Source organism: Thermobia domestica, chromosome 7, assembly GCF_964235325.1.
Source record: "Thermobia domestica chromosome 7, izTheDome1.hap1.1, whole genome shotgun sequence".
Lineage (NCBI taxonomy): Eukaryota > Metazoa > Arthropoda > Insecta > Zygentoma > Lepismatidae > Thermobia > Thermobia domestica.
Window position 1 is genome coordinate 277180468 of NC_137460.1, and position 14230 is coordinate 277194697.

General features: G+C 35.5%; 1 protein-coding gene across 2 annotated transcripts in view; it reads right to left on the bottom strand.

Annotated features, from left to right (window-relative positions):
• Positions 1-14230, bottom strand: part of LOC145690949 (uncharacterized) — a 106374-nt gene that overhangs the window by 66356 nt on the left and 25788 nt on the right. The window contains exon 2 of one of the 2 annotated variants that reach the window (XM_081766412.1): positions 4060-9002. The exons of the other annotated variant lie outside the window; for it this stretch is intronic. Coding sequence (XP_081622538.1) covers positions 7580-9002 — 1423 coding nt within the window. The 3' untranslated portion in view covers positions 4060-7579. Of the gene's footprint in view, positions 1-4059; positions 9003-14230 lie in introns of those variants that run through there. 2 annotated transcript variants of the gene reach the window in all.

Consider the following 14230-nt stretch of genomic DNA (forward strand, 5'->3'; position numbering starts at 1 on the left):
TTAGCGTAAAAGTGTGGCAGACTTACTTCTATCCGGCCTCACTCTTATTGTTACAGTACAAAAGAGTGGTAATAAACTTATTTCATGTAGTTATTATGTTTAAATGATGTGTAATCCTTGTATTTGTGAATAACAATTTTGTTTTCGTAACTTCTTTGTCAGAATAGCATGAGAAGTGCAAGTATGCTTCGTCGTTTATGCAATTTAAATATAATGTGTGTAGAATAAGTTTGTTCATTTCCTTTTGTGGAATATTGAAATATATTATTCAAATAATATTTGTTTTATCTATTTGTTGAAAAGTTGAGTTGTTTATAATAATTATTTGTTCATGTTCTATAGTTTTTGCATAATGTGAATATTTTACCTCTAAATAATGCCATGATTTCATACAATGTTTGTGTTATTTTTAACAATAAGAGCGCATATAGCAATATTGTAATTCGTATTTTAAAGGTATATCATGAGAATTATTTGTATATCAATTGTGAGTCATGCAAATATAAATGTTTAAATTAGTGGCAGTACCGAAGGTAAAAAAAAAAAAAAAGAGAGAAGACTTTACAGACTTTATATATAAAAGCCCCATAAAACTTTTATGTAAGTGTATAAATGCCCCACGCGTTTGTCGTTTTTCTACGTTAAATGAAATTTAATGAAACTTTTACATCTGATGAGGTATAACTCGACGAAAGTTCTTATAAACTTCCTTGTGAACTAGTGTTCATCTTGACTTTGGAATAGTGGTGATTATTGAAGTGAAACTACAGTCAGGGTTCTTGAACGTTTACCATTATTCAATGGTGCACGTACATTCCTTTCGACCGCCAATGTAACTGTACCAAAATTTTCGTTAAAATATTTTCGTATAAACGCAAATTCTGCGTTGGTGCATTATGTGACGTTCATCTGAATTTGTACACTTTGTGCGGTGAATGCTTCTTGTTGATCATGCTGCCGCCTGGTGGTGCTAAAAGTCAGATTAGAAGAAAAGGAAAAGGAAAGAATGGAGTTTTAGTTGGACTTCGATGTGTGTTGGTGTGCGTGCGAAACATGATTCAGCAATTTTCTTTTGCTGATCATGTTATGATCTTGTTACCAGACGCTATGTAAAAAGGAGTGTTAGTTGTCATATGATTTGGAAAATCCATCGTTATCTTCAAATATGTATATACCTCATTAAAAATAGTATTGCAAAACTGAATATTCTGGTGATTTCAAGTAAGTCATTATTAACGTAAATCGGCCCCAAGTAATATTTTATAACGACGAGGGGGCGTGATCGAGATTAAGAGTGAAACAAAGGACTTGGCAGGTGGCACTCTAAGGTAATGGACTTATAGTCAGCGACTAACACAAAAATTTGTCGAAATAAGTCAATTCTCCAACAGAAATCACAACATAATGCTGTCACTGCATTCGCATGGAATGGCTGTCTGTTAAATTCTCTGAATCGGAAGAAAGGACGGTTTTTGTGAGTGGATTCGACGGATGTGCAGTGTTTCAACTTAAAATGTGATCACACCTATCGACGAGCCATGGCGGACAGAAAATATTGAAGTGAGTAGTAAAAGTATACTTACGAATTCATTACGTAAATGGGGCGACAAATGTATAGAAAAGCTTGTTTATCTCAGGTACGTTTGTTCATTTCCAATAAATGGCACTGTAATATGTAATTTTGTCAGTTTTTTCTTTCACAGATTGCATGACGTGGTGAGAACGTGATTGTTGAATTACTTGTGTTCAATCCATGAAAGTAGGTGATGCTCTCGTCTATTTTCGTAATACGCCTTAGGTCTTCGCCCAGGTGATTCCCGTCCGAGTCTGGACCGTACGGTGAGGTGCATCGCGCCTTCCTTGAGCGATTGTCGTGTGGACGAGCTTTCTGAACCCACAAATAAAATAGTGCAAAGCTATATTATTTGGGGGCAAAGAATAGAGAGTTCTCCACGGTGGCCGGTTAAGGAGGGTGGGTACCGAACAGCACTATGCTGGACCGTAATAAATGCACAGTGTTATGAACCACTGTGGAAAAGATATTTGGATCTGTTTCTCATACCACTTGCTTCTTTAGTAAAATGTACATGGGTTAGAATCAATCAGCTAATAAATACTGGTAAAAATGATAGTGGCTGATATTCCAAAAAATGGACAAAAATATTTGAATTGTAGATAGACTTAACGATTACTTTTACTTCTTAAGCAAGGTAGCTTTTCCACATCCTGGAAACAAGTTTCTATAGTCTTTCGCCCCTTGCAAAAGGAATTGTTTCTGTTCTTCAATTTTAATTATAACTGCATTATGATTTTCCATTAACGTCGCTCATTCCGCTGCGTCATTTGTAACATGCAGCTTATCAACTACTTTTATCCCGAAAAGAAATTCAATCATTTGTCGACCAACAAACCGAATCAAGGTCTAGAAAACCTGGAGAAATCCGAAACCTTTCGAAGAACTTCTTCATGTTTCCTATCACAAAATCAGCAATTTCTTTTTCTTCAATATCATCCATTTCACTAGCGTGCAGTTCAAGTCGCTTCATCATTTCATATGAACTGCCACTATTTTTAATTTTTTCTGATATTTTGTGTTTTGTTCATTATTGGCATTCTCGTCAAAAAAGGAAAGTGCTCACACTTCTCTGAGAGGTACCATAGATGTTAGGAAAAATTTAATAAAGCCACTCTCGAGACATCAGAGTTTAGAAGTTTGTACGTTTGAAGGCTCTTCAAAAATTGTAAATCTTGATATGGTGAATGAGATGCACTGGAACAAGCAAACCAAGCTTTTACATACAACATAAACCGAGCTTTTTAGAACAAGAAAAGTACACACTTGACGTAGTCCTTCTTCTTCCCGCTCATTTAATTTAAACTGATTATTAAAGAGAAATACTTTTAAACATGGCTTTTCCCTTTAAACAAGGCTTTTCCCATCCAAATTGCCTGATGTACAGCTCCAAGCAAAAGTAAAGAAATACCTCCAGAAGGCGTACTTCCTTGAAAAATTATTGTAAGCTCCAAAAGTTCCCTGTAATCTTCTCTGCAATGCTTCTCTGCATTTCCAAATTTTGAACAACAAAAACTAGCGTATCTTTTTTTATATTGCAAAGAGACTGAATTAACATTTCGATCAGAAATTCATGTAACAAAATTGTTGTGTTGAAATCTCGGCCACTCTTTCTGGAAACGCTTAAAAATTGGCACATCTGCACCGGAAGAAACTGAAACACATTCTTCAAATATACACTTTAATTTCAATTCAAAAATGTGATTCCTACACGGAAGATGTAAAAGATCTTTTCCCAATTTCTGTTCAAGAAGAATACAAGCTCCATTGATACGTCCAGTATTAGAAGAAGTAGTGTCCCAATGCCTCTGCTATTGCGATTAATATGTGCATGGAGCTCTATCAATAAATTTATAGCGATCAAAAGCCTCAACGAGTTGTGGAGTAATAAAACGTACTTTCCCTCTTGTTCTCGAAAATCCTGTCACTACCTCATCATAATCTACTCCTTCCATTGAATTTGTATGTTCTGTTTGGTATAGATCTTCGTCTTCACCACTTGAATTTATAATCGACTATTCACCCGTATCGCCCACTTCACAAGTCGTCTTTTTGCATTTGAGATATAAGGAATTCCTTGTCCTTTCTTGAATTTGTATTAAGTCTAAATAAAGCATTTGCATGCGCTATATCAAATAAATCGTCTAACGTATCTAAGAAATATGTCTTGTCTCCTCTTCCCTTTACTATTTTCTATACTTGATTTTTGAAACCGATGTCACATTTCGTACAATCCAACGAATTTATCGATGCTGTGGTATCCTTGATCGGTATTCTTGCTTTAGACCAAAATATTTCTGTTTCACGAATTGCTAACCGAGCATTCTTTCTTAAAGGTAATTTCACATTCGCATGTTATAAAAGAATGCACCAAATACTTGTCTGTTGGACAGTAACTTAGAATCAACCCAATATCTGTTTTCTCATATTACCGAGGTAAATACCACTACGATAACTGATTTCACCAGACAATGAACACATAATAATCACTTTGTTCATTTAATCACATGTGATGATACAAAAACCACAACGAAACTTCAATCCCCTAAAAATTACAATCATATGAAGAGATTACAAGTACAAAATGCAGAAACTCAAATACATGTTACAAATAGTCTGAAGTTAATTCTTTTACAATAACAGTTGTTATTAAAACCAAAGAAGAGAACAATTAGTTGTAAATGGTCGTAAAAACAATTGTTTGATATTTATTTATTATTTCCAATTTAATTCTGTTCATAAATCTGCTCCAAATTACACAAAAAATGGTATGAAATAGAAGAATTTAAACCCGTGAATGTATTGCGATCTATTGAGCAACATAGGAAACTACTGTTTTCTAAATCGTATTGCTATAAGGATTAAAATGTCTTTGCGGTCTCATTTATCGTCGTCATAATGAACTGAAATTTGCAGAGAACACTTTTCTCATTAAAAGGAAAAAGATAAAGGGGTGCGGTCTCAGATATACACAACGTGCGAAATAAGGACCACCCTAACGGCCATTCTCCTACAGAGCGAGCCAAAACGTGATTTTTTTCCCTTCGCCTTTACATAAAAATGTAAATAAAATTTTCATTATTTTCCGGACACTGTTTCATTTTTAACTGCCTTAACATCAAAAATAATACAAGAAGACCATATCTGTACGAGTTAGCATTAGAACTAATAAATGAAAACCTGAAAGCTCCTCCTAAAATATCAACTTTGCAAAAAAATTGCTGGTGTGCTTGGCACAATACAGAAAACAAACTACCGATGATGAACGAGTCTAACCAATCCGAGGAGATATTTGCTACATCTGCGGGTCAAGGGAAAACAACAGAACTCGCCTTGAATGTAATGATTGTGGAAAAAACGTGTTCAGAAAGCAGTCAACAGTTATCACTACTTGCAATACATGCCAGCAATGACAGAAAGAAGGCAGTGACGTGGATGTTGATTAAATTTGAACCCGCCTTTAGTCTATATATTGTGGAAAAACATGCAAAAAACACTCAATCATTAGTGCTCCCTGCAATAAGTATCAGCATTATCACAAGCTCAGTGACATGGATGTCGATTAGGTTAGATTCTAATCTTTTGTGATTTGTTGAGTGTGTTCACTCATATTTAGCAGTATGGTAATTTAATTTAAACGTATATTTTGGTCAACAATGATTTGTCTTAATTTACTAAACCTAAATGCTTCAAAACATACACTTTGCATCATGCACAATGCTGAAAAATGTGAATAATCGATCACGGCCGAATTGTCATCGTCGCGAGCGGAAACGTGAATTGGCAGTACGTGAGATTGATACGAGATATTGAACTTATTATATCGCACTCTTGACAACTAAGATGTTTAGCATTCGTATATTTTATCACGTGTGTAACTTGAATATAACTTTTTATGAACAAAGATGATTTTTCAGTAACTAGTTTCACACATCTTACAATGTCTTTCCACTAACAAAATATGGACTTCATGTAAACGCTTTTCACAATTTTGTACAGCCATTTTTTACGTGTATGAGATAGTGTTTCCCCAAAATTGAACTTCGGATATACCATTTTTCATAGTCTTGACACGTGCAGTTCTTCTCCATTTGTATTAATACACCTCTTGCGAAATATAAACCTTAATCAAGTCCTTTGTACGCACTTGGAACGCTTTTGTTTGTTCCTTAGTATTTAATGATATGTTTTCTCCTGTGTGTTTTAACATGTGCATTGTAAAACGTGAGCTCTATATAAATCATCTTTTCAGCTGTGTGTTGTCATGCGTGTGAGAGTTTCATTTGTGTATTAAAATGTCTTGCCAAACTTGAACATAGACCAAATACTTTTCCACATTCGTCGTATGTGTGAAGTTTTCCACTTGTGTATATTAAAATTTGTCTTGCCAAGCTTGAACGCGAATCAAATGACGCACTAGAATCAGAAGTTGCTAACTCATTATTGCTAGATTTTACAGGATCGAGTTTTAAATTTTATAGAAATATGTTGAAATACCGACATATTAATACAGTGGTCTAAAATTTTGTATGCTGGTTCGTTTCGACAGGTGTGACGTTGTCTTAAAGAACCAGATACTTATAACGTAAACAGAAAGTTTTTGAATAAAACTTAAAACCTGATTTAACAACTTTTCTGATAAAACGAGTGAAAAGTTGGTAAGTCAGTATGCTCAACAACTTCTGAGTACACAACAAAAAGTAGGTAATAAATACGAGAGATAAGCAAAAACCTTATTTTTAACAACCAACATGCACATTCACTTTACATCATCATCCCGAGCTTCAGAAACGACTGTGAGCGAGAAAGAATAGAAGATACTGTGTGACGAACTTTGGTACACTCCCTCTTTTCGAACATACAGCACGAATTCCGGTAAAGTCATTAACACTTTGGATAAGAGTGCCATTAATGTCGCTTTGAAATCAAGGACGTCAACAACTGGAGTGCAATCATGTTCCCTATTATTAGTGAGTCATTTTTTAACACATACAACCTTAATACGATTTTAACCTAAGGTTTGTCTGATCAGTTTAACTAATTTGGAACGGACGGACTTCATTTTTTCATCGCTTTTTATCTTCAATTGGTCGAAAGTTTCTGTCAATGAGAATGAAAGAATGTGCTGGAAACAGGAAATATAAATATATGCGGTGAAAAGGGAACTGTGCAACCATGTATCGGACAGCAAGATGCAGCGAAAACGCAGATGGTCCAGAAAGTCCTAGTGTTGGAATAGACATGCAACATGTTTTTTGCTGGATTTACACTTGTAGCTGATGAGGAGGGTGCGCCCTTATTATCGGTGTCCCTAACTCTCTTACATGTAAGCAGTCTTAGAGGGTTATATTTGGAGTTTTTTATCTTTAGATAAACATTCACTTGTGAAATCGTCACTTGAATCTTCTTGGGCATCTACCACCTTTTCACTATGCAGCAATCCCTGTGGCGGCAAAGCAGAAGCGCCGTTCGTAGAGTAGATGCGGAACCAATTTCGTAGAGTAGATGCGTAGCATATCCCCCAAAATACGGACTTTACAACTTGTCTTCCAAAGCTCACATTCCATTACAAAGGGCAGGTAGAACATTTCAAGGGCTTATGTGGTCTGATTCCTTTAACATTTAATTCTATTGTAGACCTCTTTAGCAGGGTATTTATCGTGCACTTAACATTTCTTATAAAAAATTCTTTTCCATATGCTATGTCTAGTTACGTGTGTTGCCAAAGCTGATTTCAAACTAAATCCTATTGAACACCCTTCGCTTGGTGTTTGGTTATTGAACTGTGTTTTGACCTGCGATTTGCCAAATGTGAACTGCCGGTAAATGTCCTCCTACACTCTCCGCGCGTGCGAAATTTTCGTCTTGTGTGAATTAACATTTAATTTGCTATTTGTGAACCTTGAGTAAATGCCATGCTACGCTCTTTGCATCTCTTTGCTTTTCACTTGTGAATTTAAATGCTTTGCAAGGTTTGAGCGTAGACAATATCCTTTTCCACATCTTTCAAGTGTGATGTTTTGGTCCTGAGTGGCTCAACACGTACGAACGTTGAATAAGTTCCATTCCAGGATCTTTACGCGTGTGAGGTTTTGCTGCTGTGTGGATTAACATGTGTCTAGTCAAACTTGAACGTCGATTAAATGCCTTACCGCACTCTTGGCATGTGTGATGTTTTTCTCCTGTATGGATTAACAAGTGTGTAACCAAATTTGAACGTCGACTAAATGCCTTACCACACTCTTGGCATGTGTAATGTTTTGCTTCTGCGTGAAGTAACACGTGTTTTGCCAAACTTGAACTTCGATTAAATGCCATGCCACACTCTTGGCAAGTGTGAAAATTTTTTCCTGTGTGGATCATCATGTGTCTAGCCAAATTTGAACGTCGATTAAATGCCTTACCACACTCATGGCACATGTGAGCTTTTTCTCCTGTGTGGATTAACATGTGTGTAGCCAAATTTGAACGTAGATGAAATGCCTTACCACACTCTTGGCATGTGTGATGTTTTTCTCCTGTGTGGATTAACATGTGTTTGACCAAACTAGGACGCCCACTAAATGCTTCACCACATTCTTGGCATGTGTGAGTTTTTTCTCCTGTGTGGATTAACATGTGTATAGCCAAACTTGAACGATATTTAAATCCGAGACCACACTCTTGGCATGTGTACCCTTTTTCTCCTGTGTGGACTGTCATGTGTCTATTCAAATACGAACGTCGATTAAATGCCTTACCACACTCATGGCACGTGTGAGCTTTTTCTCCTGTGTGGATTAACGTGTGTATAGCCAAACTTGAACGATATTTAAATCCTTGACCACACTCTTGGCATGTGTGAGCTTTTTCTCCTGTGTGGATTAACATGTTTGTAGCCATATTTGAATGTAGACTAAATCTTTCACCACACTCTCGGCACGTGTTACGTTTCTCTCCTGAGTGGATTAATGCATGTCTAGTCAAACTTGAACGCCTATCAAATGCCTTACCACACTCTTGGCACGTGTGAGCTCTTTCTCCTGTGTGGATTAACATGTGTGTAGCCAAACGTGAAGGTCGATTAAATTCCCGACCACACTCTTGGCATGTGTATTGTTTTCCTCCTGTATGTATTAAGATGTGCGTAGCCAAACTTGAACACCCACTAAATTCCAATCCACAGACTCCGCAGATGTGGGATTTCTCACCTGCATGAACTAACTTACCGCTTGACAAAGTGTAACTTTTACTAAAACGTTTATCACTCTTTTGGTATGTATGGCGCTTTTCACTTTCCTGTGTCACCGTATGTCTTGACACACGTGATCGATGAAATCCTTTGCCAAACTGGAGGCAAGTATGAGATTCCTCATAAGAATGAGAAACGGCTTTCTTTAATGTAATAAACGTATCTTCTTCTGCGTGGAAAGTTAATACGTTATCGCGCCTGTAACAAATTCAACAAAAAAGGAAATGTGAATGGAGATAATGATTAAGTAGCAACAAAAAAATGTAATCATTCGCTATATTTCATAATAAAATTACGCTTAATTTATTACATGAAATATTGTAGAAATATGAAGTGGAGTACCACAGAGAAATCTCCATATCTCTCTATTCTGAAAATAAGAGGCTATGGTTTGTTTCACTATGTCGAATTGAACCATCATTTATGTTGTAGCGGACATAAGTTTTTGACCAAGTAATGGCGGCTGCTTTGAAACAAATGCACAGTACGTGAATTAAATGTCTTATCTGTAGTTTCGAGTGGAGAAAAAACAAACTTGTGATCCAAAGTTTTAAGAACAACTCAACTAATTAATTTAAACTGTACCGAATATCATTCACTTATATCATTATAAGAGGAACACGAAAGGCTTTTTGAAACGAAAAAAACATACAACTTTCCAAGCTGAGGCAGAGAAACTTAACGTAACCAGACTAATGACGAATCATTTACAGCGCAGTGATCGTGGTTCAGTGGTCTAGGCGCTTGACCAGTAATCTGGAGGTTCTTCGATCGAGTACGCGTCGAGCAATTTTCTTTTTTACTTTAGGAATTTTGATGGCGATTAATCGGCGATAACACACCTTATTACATTCAAATATTTGAATACTCGCTTGTTTCAACACTTGAACTATCGAATTTTAAGAACTAATACTAGTAATAATAATCTCGAAGCATATTTAAAAATTAATTACTTATTTTCGCTCAGGTCATACCATCACAAGCAGAAACGTGATATTAGGCAAAAAATACTTTGGTTTTGTTTAATGTTGCCCATGAAAAGACGATTTCTTCATCTAGACTCTAAAACAAATCAAACAAAATCGGGATTAGACTGAACATTTTAATGCTACCCGGGACAAGCTTAACTCACACTATCGTCATGCTTTGGAGATGAGAATCGAGACGAGACGAAAAGTATCGTAAACATTTCTCGTCTTATCTCGATTCTCGAAATAGTGTATGCCACTCTTTAGGCAACAATTGCTCTGTAGACTCAATCTTATACATTCTTTTGTTACTTTGGATTTCAGAGCTCACTGAATTATGGTCTGTGTATATATTTTTGTAGCAAAGCTTATATAATTACATCTGCAAACTCTACAAGTTAGTTTATTACAAGCTTTAGTGTTCAATTATATTCCGGTTTTTTTATTACAGTTAGTTTCCCGAAAACGTACAGTAGAATATTTTCTACACGAAATATTAGCGGAAAGCTTTCGTTGAATTTGAGAGGTGTCTTATGAAGGTACGGAACCCCTTGCCCGAAACACCTACGTTTAAGTAAGTTTTGCCAAATTTTAAGGCAACTTTAAAACTTTTAATAGCATTATTACATTATTAATATTATTATTACTGAAGTGTTGTAAATTTAATAGTACAAACTATTCCACCCAGCTACCGCCTAGTGGGGACTGTGCTGTGCAAACGTGTTCACATGTTTTCTCCGTGTTCTGCCTTCTCCCACTTTCTTTATTCCAATATTTCTTTCATTCTCATCATCGACGTCTTCTGTAGCTTAGCCGGCATAGCCATTACTTGAAAAGGAATTTTCTTACGGCTCTTGAGAGTTCAAAATCCCTACTTTCTACACCAAATTTTCCTCGAAAAATTTCGTTATAACATTTAACTAGTTGTAAGGAAACTTTCCGTTATAACATTTAGCTAATTGTAGAGAAACTATCCGTTATAAAATTTAGCTAATTGTAGAGAAATTTTCCGTTATAACGTTTAGCTAGTTGTAGGAACATATGGAGAGGCCATGTGCTGTTAGTCTTGACACTTCTCTCCAATACCGATTATTTTGTAACTTCTGGCTTACACTACGGGCGATTTTACAGGCTTTAATACAATGTGTCCTCAAACGGAATTTATTATTATTATTATTATTATTACTGAATATTTGAGACCTTAATGTTACGTCCTACTGCAATGCAAATAAACATACTGAAATTACGAAAGTGAAAATAAATTCTTTGGACCCTATATAAGGATGAATTGAGTTATGAGAGATACTTTGCAAAGAAAATATAGGAAAACGGTGTCAGCTACTGGATAATGTGAAAATCGAAAATTCGGATGCCTTAAAAGAAGCTAAGTAGGATTTGTCATCATCACAATATCCTTTCTTTGGATAAAAAGCATTGGACTATGTATTCGTTATATTGAAATATTCTCAAAATATAAAAAAATAATAGTTATTATTTATCAATTTCTTTTGAACGAATATATGGAACTTGTAAATGCCGAACGAAAACACTATTATTATTTCTAGTAAGGGTGGAAGAGCACTTAGTAACAGTTCCACAATCACGTTTCAGGCAAATTTATGACTCATACTAGGCCTGAAGAATGACCCGTTTGTATTAATGAATTGTTTGCGAAACAAGGGAAGTTTTCAGACAGTAGAAATCGAGATTGTAGAATATGAAGTCGTGTAATTACATTTTGAAGGAAGTCGTTCCAACTCTAACTTGTAAGAACGAGACAAATTGATATTTTTTCATGTTATTATACATCAGAAATATGAAAATTCTAAATTATAATTTTTTTCTGAATATCCTTGGAGGATCGAACCGCGGACCCCTAACACACGAAGCGAATGCTTAAGCCACTACCCGCTCTTTTAAGTAAGAGTCAAGAATCACTCGTCTATATACGAAATTCCAAACGCTTACGATTTCAATGTTTTATTAACCATGAATCATTGATTTTGGTCATGATAAAATAGTGCAGTCTAGAGAATTCAAGATTAAATTTTAAAAAGACAAAAAATATCTCTGTAACTTCTCTGTATTATATTCGGTTATTCTAGTTTTACAGGTAATTTCAATAACCTTGAACGACTGGGACACGAACACAAATACAACGAGGGCTTTTTATATCTCAAAGGCTTTCCCATCGGGAATCGAAAGTGAGACATCGCCTACTAAACAATTTGATGGCTGGAGTGCCTGGTTCGTTCCCAAGGCAAGTAAGGTTGAGACGGCCAACATAGTGTTCGTGGGGTTTCTCGGGACACGCCCAATTCCTCATTCCACCAATTCGTCCATCGTAATTCACTTGCTTCAATCATAGTTTTCCTTAACCTAACAGACATAATCGTTTGACATTAAGCGATTTCATTTTCAAGCTGTTAACCCAGACCAATCCGAATCGAAAAACAGTTGTATTTTCTGTTGCTCATTAACGTTTTCTCACAAAAACAATATGTAGAAAAAGTCACGGCGAATCGTAATTGCATTCAAAAATGAAACAGCAGACTAGCAATACCTTAACCTAAAATGAAAGCATTACATACCGTTTGGAACTTTTCCAAAATCTGTACGGATATTCTGAAAAGTGCCACAATTGGAGTTAGTCATCGAGTCGGTGGGTCAGTCGATCGTCGGCCAACAGTACGCTACCCACTGCCACCGACCACCACCATGACCCACTAGGACCCACCACTCAGCATGACCCAGAAGTATGTATTTTCTGCACACGAAACTACATATATGACAGATTTAATTCTCATACTTTGAATTTGTTTCAAAGCAGTCGCCATTACCTGGTCCGTCACGATACATACGATATCAGAGTTAACTCAGGTACATAGAAAAATACTCATATTGTGCTATGTGTAATAAACATTTCATTATTATAAGTGAAAATAGAGACCCGTTCACTAACATTATTTATACATGAATACTTTTAGTGTCAGAAAATTTAAAAATCGGAAGAGGTTTTTTCAATTGCAGCTACAAGAATCTGTCACTATGATTAAAAGAAACAAAGGGACGATATAACAACTTCCAAAATTTTGCACAAGATACGTGATTTCATGAAGTATACCAATTTATAGTTGCGTTTTTATATAATCTGATACCTTGAGATAGTAAAATTTGCGTGTATTGATATGTAGCTACGTAGTTACATCTGATACATTCTAATAAAATAAATACTTTTGAGAAGCATAGAGTTTTCAATTTCTTGTACTCTTTATGTACTTATTTGAAATACATGATATAATGATTCCAGAATTTCACGTTAAGATAATATGAACAAGAATTAGCACCTTCGTTACTCTTATATTATTACTAGTGCTTTTATGTTTGTGCTCTCAACATAGAATTTATCATAACCTGTTGTAATGCTATTCGCAGAAATCGAAATATTTACTAGGTTTGGAATACTGCTTTACAGGATTTTTGCAAACAATGCCCCTCGAGTGTTATTAGTATCGTGAAACACTCTAGTCATTATTGTTTCTTTACGCTAAAGTAAAAAGGGCGTGCGAAGATAAATACTACACTGTGAATACCGAAAAACTGGAGAAATATGTTATGCATCACATTATAAAATACAGGGAGCTGTACTGTTTGAAATGTATAATTTAATATGCTGAGCGTGCTCATTTAAGTGGCATTTTATTACGTTACGTTCATTCAAATGGGTATCATAAAGACGGGAAGAGGATTAAAATTGTACGTCGAATATTATAATCTGAGTGGTCTCTTGTTAGAGAAAGGACAGCTGGCACACTAGCTTTTTTCCTTTTAAAAAAGTATTGCGTGCAGCAGAGTTTCCGGAAATAAACATTCAAGAGAGAAAAGACGAACAATCTGCATACTATACCTCAGTACAAAGATTTGACATCAATCTAATCTGGTATTAGTTACAGAAATGGCTGAACCAATTGATATTATATTTTACATGTCTGCAGTTAGCCAGACATGTAATTCATTTACAAAAAATTTATCTTTTCTTACGTTACTGTTACTAGAATGAAGATCCTACGAGTAAAAGAACATATTTAAGTTTTACATATTTAAGAACATATTCAAGCTAAAAGTTGTGAGTGGATTATGCTTAGGAGGTGTTTTTACGCTATACCAGTGAGCAAGTGATCTATTACTTACGAGATGAAAACGGGCAATTTCCGCAGATTTCATAATACATAAATTTACCATATGATATAAAATTAATATGCAATGTACAGAACTTCGTCACGCATTGCCTGATGCACTTAAGTGATCACAGTTTTGCTAGCATAAAAAGAATTATAGAAAAATTACGTTTTCAAGGGTATATTGTGAAATTAAGCTGTAAACTTCAAATCAACTTATAGACTTCTTTAGCTGTTTTAACAAGTGCTACGTCAAAAACAGCAAAAAGGCTTGTAGTAT